Raw genomic sequence first — 14,219 nt, forward strand, 5'->3', positions numbered from 1 at the left:
TTCTCGAGGCTGAGTGCCAGAAGCGCGCGCACTGGGTCAAGACTTTGAGCTGCTTCACAGCCTCGACCAGGACTTCTGAATCGTTTTTTTTCTTGTATAGCCCTTTCGTTAGACATCCAATTTACCGAGAAATGCTATTCAACTGCCGTATGATTGCATTTATGTAAAGAAAACTTCCTGTGCCTCCATATCAGTGGTATCGTAAGGGGTCCAGCGGCCCATCTGCCGCTCACAAATTAATCATTAGTAACGACAAAGTAACGAGATCAAAACCCCGAATATTGGTGTGGGTTATTGCACTGCAGCTCATCGTTCAACGTTCAGCCCCCTAGGTACATCTAAGAATATCGGTCCTGCGATGACTTTTCAGGGTCATGCGGCATCGTGACTGTGCAACTTATCGAACCAGTCGCGTGTGAGGAACGTTGTCGCCCTTCTTGCATAGAATCTTCCATGAAACTAGTACAATCCAACTAGTGTGCACGTTCATCAAATTTGAGTCATCACGCTCATATATTATTGACCATGTAGTCCCAAGATATCTGTTTCATCTTCGTGAAAGTCATGAAAAACGTTCTAGTACAATGTATGTAAATAATCATCACATCAATTACGTGCAAGTCAAAGAAAGCAGTGTCCGTTCCCAAAACTATTATCATGCACTCGCATGCCCAAGACAGGTGACCATAAACCCAGACGAAATAGGATAGTAGCTATCTCGCTAATTGTGTCCACATGAAACAGGCGTAAGCGTCTCTCCAGATAACAATATACTGGAGGATCAGCATCAAACTTCTTGCTAAAATCAAAGATGACCCTGATGATCAGCCTGCACGACTAAGAAGACTGCGGAATATAGATTTGAACCTTGACGACGCTCCGGCAGTCCGCGGTGATTTCGAAGTTGGAGTCGGAAAATGCGGCACGGTGGGTGAAGCAGGTGCCGTCTGTGGGCGTGGACGTGGACGCGGGCGCTTCAGGCGTGCTGTAGGCCTCGGGGTAGGAACGGGGACGGGAATAGCTAGAAAAGAGGGTTCTACGTGGAGTTCGTGAAGTATGGGAGAAATTTCGTTAGCGCGCGGTGGGGGGATGGTTGGTGAGGCAGCGGTGATCGTGACCATAGGAACTGTCCACATAGGGTGGACATTAGGATCCGGTGCTTGGTCGTGGTGGCGAAACGTGTTTTTGGCATCTAGAGCAGTAGGTGTAGAGCCTGATGTGGCATACGAGGTGAATGATGCGTAAGAGGTGACGGTACAAAAGGAAGATGACGATGCTTGTACTTCTTGATCATGCGAGGCATTAGGGGGGTCGACGAAAGTTTTGGATGCATGTCTTGAGTTGTCTTGCTGGTCACTGTCATTGTCACTGCCCCATTGCATTACCATGCTCTGCTTCAGGTTCGACGGGATTTTGGGGTAAGAATATTCTGCGCCACGAGAAGCGGTTTGGAGGTTCGGAGCATTGATAGAAGTAGCGCCAGTGTCCCGTGACCCCATCGTGCTACTGCCATCAGTCAAGCTTGAAGTAGAATTTCCCGCACTTGAGGATACACTGGAAGAAGACGTAATAGGCGGAGGAGGCAACAAGGTGATAGTAGTTGCGCTACCTGTCAGGCTGTTATCCGTTCCATACCGGGAATCAGGTTCAGACATTCCTTGCCGTGCGTCATTCCTCATCGGAGACCTCAAGTCAAGGCTTGGAGCACTGCCTGAAGCCGACTTGGGTCGCTTGTAAAAGGAGGGGGAGGGAATAAACTGGAATGTCAATCGACGACCCAGACGTTTGTTCTCCTTTCCGCTATCTCCTATCTCTTCAGTCAGCGGAACATTTTCCTGGAGGGTCGCGTCCGGTGTGGGAACATTTGGAGTGTTCTGTTTTGCACTACCCCTGAAGAACGGTGAAGAAGGGCGAGGTATCCAGGGTAATGAAGGGGTAGCTAATTGTGCTTGTGGTACCTGAATAGATTGTTTTCGAGATTTGGTAAGCTTCTTGCGAGACCTGACCTGTGCCTCAGCGGACGAAGTGCCTGGCGCCTTCGAGTCCAGCTTCGATTCAGGAGCGGCCTGCTCGGTGGATATGTCACCGGAGACAAGTTCTTCATGGTCATGGGATGCGCCAGAAAACGTGCTGTCAAGCACGGGAGTAGACGAAACTTCGCTGGCTTCCAGAATCCTGACCACTCGAGTGCGTTCTTGTAGCGCAGTAGGTTGTGCCGCGGCGTCCGCCATTAGCGGTTCTCGGGAAGGTGCATCAGGTTTCTTCCTTCTCGAGCTTGCCCTTCTGAGTACTCTTCTAGAGCTCGCCCTTCTGAGCACTCCGTCATCCTCCGTCACAGAGATCTGTCTCTGACGAGGGTTAAGACTGTCATCCATATCCAAAAACACGGTATCTCCACTTGCCCCGCTCATCTGCGAAAGGCGACTTACGGCATCCACGAGACTAATGCGTGAATGACGCTGGGTTGGGTTGGGGTAAGACATCCTCCGGGACGGCGTTGCGCCGGGATCAACCGCAGTGATGACGGCATTTTCTGCCTCGTTCTCAGACGATAATGAGAAGAAGCTGCTGCTGATCGAACTTGTCTCGGACAATGCGGGTTCCCGAGAACTTGGGGGAAGAGATACCCGTGAGGATGGAAGCGAAGGAGACGAGGCACGCCTGGAAGACCTATTTCCGGATGAGGGAACGGAAGGAGAAGGACCGGAGGCCTCTTCAATATGAGGTAGAAAATTTACACCTTCCCTGCCGGAGACCGGTGAACCAGATGCAGCCGAATACACCGTGTTCGTCATCATGCTGGCACATTTTCGTCGGCGGTATTCCCTAGCACTCAGGGGCATCACGACTGGTTGTGATGACATCGCTTGTCTGGAAAAGCGGGGCGTAGACGCAGGACCAAATGGAGTAGACGACATCCAGTTATCATCCGGGTTTCGGGACACTGAAGGTTTTCGGGAGACTGGCCGAGCAACACTTGGTGAGTAGGCTTGTGGGACATGGGCTGGCGTGGGAACTGTTTGGCATGGAAATGATGCTGAGCGACTATGCCCGAGTGGTGCTTGGGTAGGAAGTGGTGCTGCTGGCTCCTCCTTGGCATGCCGTCGAAACAGATTAAGTGTAGAGATAGTGCTCTTGATTGATCCCGTTGTGGGAGCACGGTGCGCATGCGACGAGAAGGAGGATGAGCTAGCAGAACCAGTATAAGAAATGAAAGATGAGGGTGGGGAGCGTGAATATGGGCGGGCGTCTAGGCCGAGGGTGGGAATGGCACCGGCGCTCTTGGACGGTCCGCCTAAGGGTCTGGGGGCACGATGGGCATGCGAGGACGTAGTGGCAGAAATAGAACCAGTGTGAGAGATGATAGATGAGGGTTGTGAGCGAGAATATGGACCGACGTCTATGCTAAAAAGACTTGGACAATGTGATTGACTCGACTCTATAGATACGATTGATGGATTACTAGAAAATGCTGGCCCAGCGAGAGGAGAAGAGCGCAATGGACGGGAAGCATGGACAGATGTTGGATATCCTACGGGTGGTGCAGGTGTAATTAATGGTTGTCCTGCACGTTCGCGCAATGCAGGGCGATGTGCCACCGCCACGGCCTGTATTAGAGAAGGTAAGGTACGGTGAGCAGACACCCGGTGACAAACTCACCTGCAACGCGTCGCAGGGTTGGGACATGGCAACTTGGGAAAAGTCTCGAGGGGGAAACAAGTGTACATATAGGAAAAGCTTGTGACGCGGGTTAGGATCAGACCGAGACATCCCTAGTGCCTCGAGGCCTTTTCGAGGCACTGATGGTAATGGTGATTAGAGCCATAAATTTAGCCAAGACTAATTTTAATCCAAGAATTAATCCAAAATCACAATTCCGACAAGCGACAAGCGCAATAATAGAATGACGGTGCACATGAGCACTGCCTAAGGGGCACCGGTATCTTAACAGTACTTGATTATCGTCGCGACGTTGACTAATTCATAAATACCTGTGAAAGACCAGACCTTCGTGGTCTCCACAAAGCACGGATGTCTTGTCAGCAGTGTGATTTTTTTTGATACGTAAGGATATATCCATGATTCACTATCAATGATGCGTGGGCTTCTTCCCATCCACAAACATGTTCCGTGTCGCACTAGGCAGTGTCGCTGTCATTTCGTCCATCTCGCGAGTTACATGCACTTGACACCCGAGTCGACTAGTGTCAGTTAAACCGAACGCCATATCGAGCATGTCATTTTCATCGTCAGATGGCTCGGGGAGTAAATCATAATGCTCGGGCGAGAGAACAACATGACACGTCGAACAAGCAACTGACCCTTCACATGCGCCTAATGATTCAACCAAACAAGTTCAGCTGACCAAATGACGTCAAATGAAGCACTATTCGCGAAATACCTTCTAGGTCGATATCATGTTCATGCGCAAGTGATAGGATATCATCCCCCTCGTTCGCTTCGATGGTCTTCAACAATTTACCCTTCGAATCTTTGAAATGCAATTTAATTCTGAAGCAAAGTCAGGGTCAACTCGGGACATTTTCCGGTATGCTGCGTACCCAGTACCAGGGTCTGGCCTGGTCACATTTCCATGACGCTGTACTTGACGAATTGTGGTCGGTCTAATATTCCAAATCAGAAAGTAGGATACGCACTCTGCGACCCGTGTAACCATCTCCGCAAGCTAAGACTCCCTAGATTTTGGCTATTCGACCGTGTCCAGTGGTCCAATAGGTGTACTGGACGATCACGGACAACAGCAGACATCCGCAAAGAGCGGAGTATGCGGAAGGACGACATTAATAATGGGGGACACGAGAAGGGCGTGGAGTCTGGACAGAATAATATTGACAGTGAGCAGCAAGCGGCATTATTAGATTACATAAGCTGACTTATTCGGTCAGCGTGCGAGGCTCACCTTCTGTGCGTGTAGCACTCCTCCACATACTAGTACAATGCATGACATTTGTCACTTGGTAGGTTGCTACTGAGTAGTATGAATATGAATCTCATGCAACTGGTTATTTCACAGGACAGCGACTGGTTTGTCAATGCACTCGCTACCTTTCTTATCATTGGTCTCGTCGTATCCTATTGCCCACAGGTAACATGAACGACATGCAGAACAATAATCATCTGACTGTTGTGGAATAGCACCTCCGAATAATTCAGATCGGCTCTTCCGAGGGCTTTAGCCCGTGGTTCTTGCTACTTGGCAGCACGTCTTCTGCCGCGGGAATGCTTAATATGTGAGCCACCGGTCACCGGATGGCATTGACGTTCGGGTTTTCTGATGAACCGTCCAACAGGATCGCACTATCTTGGCATACTATTCAGTGCTGTAATGATCTGGTGCGTTCCGCGGTGATATTGCCTGCCTGGCGCCACTGAGAATCTACGACTCATCAGAGCGTGGGGAAATGCCTAGAGATCACTGCTGGAGTAACACAAGTGGTCTTGCAGTGGGTTTTATTCACGACTATGTATGATCGTCTCTTTCAATCTAGCAGTTCAACTAACATCAGATGCAGCCTGGTTTTATACATGATCTACTATCCTGCCCGGTTGAAATATGTTGACATTGACATCCCTGCGCACGGCACTCTCCCCCCTCAGCATGTCAAGACAAAGCTCTTGAGTGATGATTGGCGTCTTTCTGTGAACGTCTCGTGGGCTGTTACCATCCATCTGTTTGAGTGACCTATTTAACTTTCTGGCTCTATTCTTATGTGTTTTGAAGTGTCCTCATTACCATCATCACATTCTTCGTTCTGTCGACGCGCATCCAAGAGCCTGGCGGAGAGGTTCCGCATCAAATATCCTTGTGGGCGACCTTTCTCGGCGTCAGCTCTGCATTACTCGCAGCAATTCAATATGCCCCACAGCTGTCGCGAACTTATCATTCGAAACTTGTCGGTGCGCTCAGTATCCCTATGATGATAATACAAAGCCCTGGGGCATTTGTGATGTCCATATCTATTGCGCTTCGGTGAGCAACTAGATTCTCCGTATTCGACGTTGTACTCATATTTATGCAAGCCCTGGCACTAACTGGACAAGTGTGTTTGCGTTTGCTGCTATTATTGTTATATTAATAATGTGTCAAAGGTTGGGCGATGTACGCTGTGTCCGGCATCATGCAATCCGCCTTACTAGCTATGTGCATAGCATGGAAATTCCGCCAGCGTAGGCTCAAGATTGACGACTTTGGTTACTCCTTGGATAGCAGCTCGTCCACTCCATTGACAGACGACATTGACACCGTCGTTGGCGAAGTTTCAGATCCCCAAGTTGGCGACATGTCTTTCGACAGCAATGCGGAGGACGCCCGTGAAGATGTGCCACTTCTGGCAAAACCAAGCCGTTCGGCCAGGAGTTCGAGGTTCTTTGGCTGGTTGAGATTATAAGTAGATGTCTGGTTTCGGGGCTATCTGTTTCCCGTTAATACTTAGAACCTGAACTCTGGGGCAGTTATAGTAGACCTACTTTCGTATCGCAATAACATGCAGTTTCACCATGAATCTCAAAAAGGCAACTCTACTTTGGCGCAGTTTCGCGCCTTTCATCCACCATGGCCAGCCTGATCGCAATTCTCGACTTGAAGGGGAAGCCTCTAATACAGCGCTCGTACAAGGACGATGTACCGTCGTCGTATATCGAGCGCTTCTTACCGCTTGTACTAGACATCGAAGAAGAGGGACAGCAAGTAACACCATGCTTCTCAAGTCAAGGCATCAATTACATGCACATTCGACACTCCAATCTCTACAGTGCGTCTTGACGTGTCTTGTGGCGGAACCGCCTCCCTGATGCTTTACACTGCAGTCTTGGCTTTGTCGAAACGCAACTCAAATGCCGCTGAGATCATCATATTCCTCCATCGACTGGCTCAAGTTTTGATGGAATACTTCAAGGAACTCGAGGAGGAGTCTATCAGAGACAACTTCGTTATTATATATGAGTTGATGGATGAGATGATGGACTTCGGGTTCCCGCAGACGACGGAGAGTAAGATATTACAAGAGTGCGTATGAGGCTTGCTCGCATGTGTTGGGTACTAATGCTGTGTTAGGTATATCACCCAGGAGTCGCACAAGCTTGAGATCCAAGCAAGGCCTCCCATGGCTGTCACGAATGCTGTTTCATGGAGAACAGAGGGCATAAGGTATAGGAAGAATGAGGTCTTCCTGGACGTTGTCGAGAGCGTGAACCTCTTGGTGAGTATTGTTCATTGTGCGACGAGGCTCGATATGAATTGCATAAATAGGTCAATTCAAACGGCAATGTGGTCCGATCTGAAATATTAGGTGCCGTCAAAATGAAGTGCTACCTGTCTGGTATGCCTGAACTGCGACTCGGGCTGAACGACAAGGTCATGTTTGAAAGCACTGGTAGAAGTATGCGATGGTCTTATGCTCCTCCCCCTGTCTCTGATACATCAATTTATGATAGCTGCTCGGGGAAAAGCTATCGAAATGGAGGACGTCAAGTTCCACCAGTGCGTCCGGCTCTCCAGGTTCGAAAATGACCGCACAATATCGTTCATACCTCCAGACGGCGAGTTCGAACTTATGTCTTACCGACTTTCGACGCCCGTTAAACCTCTTATCTGGGTGGAAGCGGCCGTGGAAAGCCACAAAGGGAGCCGTGTGGAATATATGGTGAAATGCAAGGCGCAATTCAAGCGCAGAAGCTCTGCGAATAATGTTGAGATATATGTTCCTGTCCCGGATGATGCAGATAGCCCGAAATTCAGAGTTTGTCGCCTAGATTATCTAGATAACTCTCAGCTGACACGGTCTGCTAGGCATCTACAGGCAGTGTGCAGTATGCTCCTGATAAGTCTGCATTTGTCTGGAAGATCAAGCAGCTCGGAGGTGGCCGGGAATATCTAATGCGTGCTCATTTTGGTCTTCCGAGTGTTAAAAGCGGCGAGTAGATCTGACTTTGTGCATTCTCTTTACTGACCAATGGAGTAGAACAAGACATGGAGAAGCGTGCGCCCATCAGTGTGAAGTTCGAGATTCCCTATTTCACGGTGTCCGGTATCCAAGTTCGCTATCTGAAGATCGTAGAAAAGAGCGGATATCAAGCCCTGCCTTGGGTCAGGTATATAACCCAGAATGGCGATGATTATAGGTGAGAGCATCCATTTGGCTCCATTTATGTGATGTTGACTTGAACCGCCCCAGTCTTCGAACTGCTCTTGAGAAAGGGAGTACGCCTATTGTACAACAGATGTGAACACATCATATTATATTCAGGAAATACCAGTACTTCATTGATGCTTCAATTAGGACATTGATTTAGAATTTCTGGATCAATTTTCATTTTCTTTGGGTTGTCTCTAAAGGTATGATCCTCGTCGATCGAGGTATCCTACAGAGGCGAATCACGTGCAGGCTAGTAAGTATCAGAACAACATAATGCAAGACTAATGAAAATTTGAGTGTAATACATCAACGGAGTCATGAATATTTATAGTGAGTTATTGGGACGACGAAATTGAGCTCATGAGTCGAGTGTCATAGAACCCCAGCTTGACACCTCGAGTGACGGTGGTAAAGAAAAAGGCAACGCTTCGTTCAAGTCTAATCGCGTGCCATGCTATAACTTGATATTTCAGCGAATGACATCGACCGTAACTCAAACCACAAACCTCGCAGCACGACGGGAAGGAGAGGCATTATGCGTCGCGTGGCATTGCGAAGGAGCCAGATTCTCCCAGTTGCCGGCGCAGAATATGCGATTGACCGCTAAAAGCTTTGCATATGTCATCCTCCAGCCGGCAAGTGATCAAGAATCGGAGGTTTCTGGGAAGTTCAGCCCCTTTCTCCACGAGGACACTCAATACTTCCTTCCTTGTGGCTTCATTCCCTCCCATCTCCAGACCGTCAATGACGACCAGGTATGGACCATTCCAAACGACATCCCTGGAGGGAGCGAGGATAAATTCCTCAAACTGCGTCTTCACCACCCATGTCTTGCGCAAACTCATATTATGTCCCACGGCCCTCCAGAGATTCTGCTTGAACTGAGCATTACGATCTGCCAGATCACGGGCGATTGTTGGGAACATGTTTGTATAACTCCGGGTGTCGTTGTGCCTGTCACCTCGAAGGCAATATGAAGAACCAAGGCGTGACGCGAATTGAAATCGTTCTCCAACCAGTAGCGCGATGGAGCTGCACATCTCTACAGGTCCAGACAGGACGCAGATCCTCTCTGATTCCTTGCTGTCCCCGATAACCCAGCTCTGTAGGGATGTTATGAGGTCAGCCGGGGGCGCCGCACTGTTAGCTGGTAGATGAACAGCATATGATGCGGCACATCTAGCATCTATGGCATAATGCATGTCGCGAAAATCTGCCTTTGCGCCTATTTGAAACGGCATGAAGATACAAGCGGGGAAATGATAGGACGACTTACCAAGATCTTGAACATCTTCTAAGATTTTGAGCACAGTGAGTTGCGGGGAGACAGCCGCATGGCTCTGAAAACTGCGTTGAAGGTCTTTGAATGCATTTTCGAATTCTTTGATCTGAGATTCCACGTTCAGTACTGAATTCCTGATCACTTGCGCAACTTTTATGGATGGCATCCGACATCAGCTAGAACTCTACTATATATACTTGGAAGACTCACAGCTGCCTCGAGTATTCGCATAATCGCGGATGAAGAACGCGCATTCGATTGTTTGCTGCACGATGGCCTCGATAATATTTCTTCGTCGATACAGATACGGGAGGGCATTGACGGCCATAATAAGATCGTAAGTTTCTTGCATAGTATGCATCAGCCGAATCACGCCGTTTTCGCGGGCGATCTGTTGTCTGATGACCTAATAACAATAATTTTATAAAACATAGGCAATAGAAATGGTGCATCCAAACCTCGTATCTTGTTGCCAGTATCGAATATGCAATACTTGCGTAGGGGTGAAGCTAAAAAATGAGTCAAGCTAGTTCTTCTGAATGCGTGTTGTGAGAAAGGTTCGCTATACCTTAGCCAGTCTTTCAGCCACCGAAACAAAGATGCCGATCTTTACCAGAAGAGGGTAAAGGTGTTCGTCGCCGCCATTGTCTTTGCTAGCCCGAGAAATCGCATCTTCAATGATTCTCTTATTTTGAGCATGATCTCTTGGTTGTTTGGGTTGGACATTTAGATGGGCAGTACGGTTAACGGCAGCGGAAAGCTGCGTGAAAGAATTCAAAGACCTCCGAGTCGTAAGCGACGAAGACCCTGTAAATGACATAGCACCAGCTTGTGCTGCTCTGAAAGATAAAGTGGGTATTCCATCTATGCGCACGGATGTTGCAGATGATAGAAACGGACGTTTAATCACTGTTGGCACGTTCGTCGTTAAAACAATCAATGTACTCGTCATCGGAAAACAACACTAACAGCTGTTTTGCTGCAGAAGTTCATCGACTTCGAAGATAGTCGTGCCAATAGGAATTGGATCGCTATCTTTTCCGTCGTAGCCGAGAACACGAAACACGAGTCGTGATGTTTGAGAAACGTTACTGGGATGCTTGAATTATTGCGCAACGGTACGACATGGGAGAACTTACAGCGTGAATGTTGTATCCCACATCAAGCACTTCACCCCCTGTTGCCCTTGAGATATAATGTTATGAGATTCTCCATTATTCGTCGCGTGGATTTCGAGGAAGAATCGGTCATCCCAAGACAGCTTTCCGAATTTAGGAATGGGGTCGATGTCCAGGATAACGGCTTTCAATACATCGTGAGCAACAGTGGAAATCGTTAGTATCAACTGAGATATACCGGAAATGTCCAATGCATCGATCTCCTTTGTGTCCAGTTTGTTATGTTTCTCCACCACCGGATCGGCAGCTTTCTCAACGTAGAAATCACCAGCGGTAGACACACCTGAAGTCTGAGAGACCTTGAACTCCAGCTGAAATTTTGTGCCCATAGACTCAAGAGTCTTGCTAAAGACTGCGGATGTTGTGAGTGGGCTACACAGAGGCTCATAGATAACCTACCACCATTAGGCGCAGCGAGCCATTCCTTCACGGAACCTTCCACCACAGCTATCGGCTTGTTTCCGTGGAGCCAACGTGTAGCAAAAATTTGCAGTGAAGCATGCGAGTCGAGTTGGAATGGACTGTCGAGAATGCGTCAAATAGATGCATATGTACATCATCAGTCAACGTACAAATCATATCCGTCTGTCCATCTGGAGCATCCTTGATTACTGGGCTTTGAAGGGCTTTCCCAGATAGTGTCATTTATAGCCACTTGAACGCGAAATGTGTTGTGATGGATGGAGGGCAAATCTTGCAGGTCGACGTCTGCAGAAATGATTTGAGAAATAGCGCCCAATACAGGATGCTTGATTGCTCACAAGAGATACATAACTTGTTGATGGTCGAATATTGGATGGGGGCAACCCTAAAGTGAATCTCGATTTCTTGGCCTCCTGATCCATACAAATTGACAGTCTGCTTGATGGCTAAAGATGCGTTATATGCGCTGAAGGGGAAATATCAAACCTCACTTACGACCTGGGCGTTCCAAGAGCTTTCCAACGGTTTCCTCGAAGCTACCTATCCTCCGGGATTGTCGGATATCACAGGCATCGACGCTGAATGAGACTTTGGAGGACTCATCAACTTTGCTTGTTGAGAGTCCCGCGCACGGTTAATTCCCATAGCAATCCCACTTATTGATAACTCACAAGCGATGTGTCTTGTTCCACTTGTAAGATCGTAGTGCCCAGCCCGTTGTCTGCAACTGGTTGCAAACACCGATGCGCACGCAGAAAAAGTCGTCCCACGAAGTCGTCCCAACTTTGGGCAGGTTTCCACGCAGAGAGATATCTGCACAGTAGTGAACCTTCCGAATCGACAGCTATCGTATAGAGAAAAATGCAAACCAGATATCTCTATCTCAAAAACATCTGAATGCGATCGGCTAGTGGGCACCGATCAGTTATTCGGTATCACATTTCAAAGTATAAAGATGGAACTTGCCCAACAGATTTACTACGGTTGGGATGCCTGGGGACTGCATTGAACAAACCGCATACGATTCATCAGTCGAAAATGGCAACGTACAATGAACTTGGCCAGGCATTATAACAGCTGTTCCACATGTTTAATAGTGAGATCATGACCTGCTTCCAGTTTTGGTTTCAATAACCCAGTACATTTTGCGGCGAGATATCATACCTTGAGTATAAAGCGGATGTAATAACAAGTGTCAGAGCTGAATGGCGTTGCAGGAAACTAGAAGCTAAATCAGCGCTGGTATATATACCAGTGTCTTATTTCTACTTCTCTTCGAGTAAATCTGACAGAAGCTTGATAAATTGGTGTGAGTCAGCTGTGCAACACTCAGAGGCTCCGAGATATCGATTCGGCGTTCGATGAATGTCCGGATGGTAGTATGATGTGGCGTTAGCATCTGAATTCTAGCGTTAAAGAAACCGAGATGAGACTGCAAACACAACGTGCCAAGGGTCTCGAGAGCCGCCACCAAAATTCATGGGTTGTGACTTCAGAGCACGTGTTACACAGGATGCACTAACAATACGTATTTTCATATGGAAGTCCACTGCAGGACTTCTGAGTGCGTTGCGGACAATTATCGAAGCATCATACGAAGTTCTGGTTGTTGTACAAAATGTTTAAATGTTATTCTGGATTGTGTTGTCAGTATAGTGCGGTTATAGCACATGCTGGCATTGTACTTACAATGAGCAAATTTCGAATATTCGTAATTGAATACCCCTGCTAGGCGACACTGAGGTCCGATAGCCCGCAATCTCGAGGCGTCCTGTATTAGCAAGTTAGAGTGGAACACAATCACACAAGCACGAAACAGCATTACATAGATATTCCCGAACTCCACGCCTCATGCAGTGATTCCATCAGCATGTCTCAAAACCAGTGCTTCTTCACCTTCTTCTAGACGCTCTGCAGGGCACAACCAAAGGCGCCTACGTGATACATCTTGCCTCATGGAAGAAGCTGATTGATTGCCTGCGGAATATTATTGATTGCTTTCGTAGGCCCCACCTCGAGGATCGGAGGGAATAAACCCACAAAGTTGTGAACATGAGTCTCTCAGCCAAAACCTGGATCAAGATCTTTGAATGGTGTGCATCAAAAGTAGATACGCCATCGAAAGACTTCAGCCTAGTATTTCCCATACAGAGGGATTGAAGTTTGAAATCAGAGGAACTGCAGCAGAGTTCATCCGGATCTTGATACGTTGTCACAGGTGCTGTTGATCCGGCACCGCAGCGTGTCCGAGTCCTATTTTGACGATTTGAAGCCTTGAGGCCTCAAACCATGCAGTAGGACCGTATTTGATCGAAACCTTGATATGCGGCAAAGTTGACGGAGCGCCGAGCGGCTGTGATACTCATCAGATATTTGAAACCGTCGCAAATTTTAGCATCGTTCAACGATCCCTAGTCTCGGACGAGCTGCATTAAGTAAGCAACTATGCACTGTATGACACAAGCGGTGCAAGCGAAGAGATTATCATACATGTCTCTGGTGCGCAGATAATGAATTGCAGAACTACTAGAGGCAATATGCAAAAAATCTACATTAGATCTGTGTGCATCGTATGGAAAACCTCCTTGTCTGAAAATTTATTCAAGTAGTAATCATCACAGACCTCTAACGGGCTTACTAAAAAAACGAAACAGAAAACAAGAACGACGAGTTTTGTACCCTGCATGCTGCATTTGCGAAATGTGTCGATTACAAGACAATGTATGTAGCTAGGCACAAAGTAGCTTTGTGTATGATATGTTTCTGTAGATTTCCGAATGTCTAGTGTTCACTGGACCCCTTAGGCCTTAACGCTCGCGAACCGCTTGGAACGACCACGTGGTGAATTAAAGGTTGTTCTCCAAACAAACACTCGAAAATATTCCTAGTAGGAAAGAAACTGGGGTGATATTGGTATTGGGTTTCCGCTGTATTCTACTGCACATGGTACATGTGATACCATGCTTGGTATAGTTTACTGTGAATTGCTTTTGCACACATTTTCTTCGAACGGAGTCGCTCAAGAACACGTTTGTACAATGAGTATCAGAACAACATAATGCAAGACGAATGAAAATTTGAGTGTAATACACCAACGGAGTCATGAACAAGGCCTAGAAAGGAAGTCATAGCAAGTTATTGGGACGACGGAATTGAGCACATGAGTTGAGTGTCATAGAA

At 47.6% G+C, this 14,219-nt stretch overlaps 5 protein-coding genes across 5 annotated transcripts; 2 read left to right on the top strand and 3 right to left on the bottom strand.

Annotated features, from left to right (window-relative positions):
- Positions 1–767: 767 nt before the first annotated feature.
- Positions 768–3,876, bottom strand: HD556DRAFT_800764 (uncharacterized protein). Its single transcript, XM_041311670.1, has 2 exons — positions 3,661–3,876; positions 768–3,608 (listed from the first exon to the last, which is right to left on the bottom strand). Exons 1-2 carry the CDS (start codon positions 3,769–3,771, stop codon positions 825–827), a joined length of 2,895 nt encoding a protein of 964 aa, XP_041165317.1. The 5' UTR covers positions 3,772–3,876; the 3' UTR covers positions 768–824.
- A 214-nt stretch (positions 3,877–4,090) lies between these two features.
- Positions 4,091–4,678, bottom strand: HD556DRAFT_1438163 (2Fe-2S ferredoxin-type domain-containing protein; the record flags this gene model as incomplete). The annotated part of the gene is made up of 4 exons (XM_041305813.1): positions 4,091–4,335; positions 4,403–4,512; positions 4,563–4,625; positions 4,659–4,678. The coding sequence occupies 4 exons, from the start codon at positions 4,676–4,678 to the stop codon at positions 4,091–4,093; spliced, it is 438 nt and encodes a 145-aa protein (XP_041165318.1).
- A 280-nt stretch (positions 4,679–4,958) lies between these two features.
- On the top strand, positions 4,959–6,410 carry HD556DRAFT_1228189 (uncharacterized protein; the record flags this gene model as incomplete). The annotated part of the gene is made up of 9 exons (XM_041297205.1): positions 4,959–4,979; positions 5,036–5,107; positions 5,158–5,252; positions 5,313–5,355; positions 5,413–5,486; positions 5,535–5,693; positions 5,744–5,992; positions 6,043–6,062; positions 6,112–6,410. 9 exons carry the CDS (start codon positions 4,959–4,961, stop codon positions 6,408–6,410), a joined length of 1,032 nt encoding a protein of 343 aa, XP_041165319.1.
- A 128-nt stretch (positions 6,411–6,538) lies between these two features.
- On the top strand, positions 6,539–8,498 carry HD556DRAFT_1335279 (AP-2 complex subunit mu). The gene is made up of 8 exons (XM_041301869.1): positions 6,539–6,773; positions 6,829–7,027; positions 7,076–7,220; positions 7,271–7,400; positions 7,456–7,760; positions 7,811–7,934; positions 7,983–8,142; positions 8,196–8,498. The coding sequence occupies exons 1-8, from the start codon at positions 6,575–6,577 to the stop codon at positions 8,245–8,247; spliced, it is 1,314 nt and encodes a 437-aa protein (XP_041165320.1). The 5' UTR covers positions 6,539–6,574; the 3' UTR covers positions 8,248–8,498.
- Positions 8,367–12,594, bottom strand: HD556DRAFT_800884 (uncharacterized protein). Its single transcript, XM_041311671.1, has 19 exons — positions 12,563–12,594; positions 12,204–12,438; positions 12,090–12,148; positions 12,006–12,032; positions 11,909–11,946; positions 11,711–11,852; positions 11,535–11,650; positions 11,378–11,485; positions 11,189–11,324; positions 11,016–11,137; positions 10,795–10,968; positions 10,578–10,740; positions 10,408–10,529; positions 10,007–10,347; positions 9,897–9,947; positions 9,649–9,844; positions 9,433–9,588; positions 8,663–9,381; positions 8,367–8,616 (listed from the first exon to the last, which is right to left on the bottom strand). Exons 3-18 carry the CDS (start codon positions 12,143–12,145, stop codon positions 8,690–8,692), a joined length of 2,640 nt encoding a protein of 879 aa, XP_041165321.1. The 5' UTR covers positions 12,146–12,148; positions 12,204–12,438; positions 12,563–12,594; the 3' UTR covers positions 8,367–8,616; positions 8,663–8,689.
- Between the last annotated feature and the right edge of the window lie 1,625 nt (positions 12,595–14,219).

Source organism: Suillus plorans, assembly GCF_016647745.1.
Source record: "Suillus plorans strain S12 chromosome Unknown HD556scaffold_6, whole genome shotgun sequence".
NCBI lineage: Eukaryota > Fungi > Basidiomycota > Agaricomycetes > Boletales > Suillaceae > Suillus > Suillus plorans.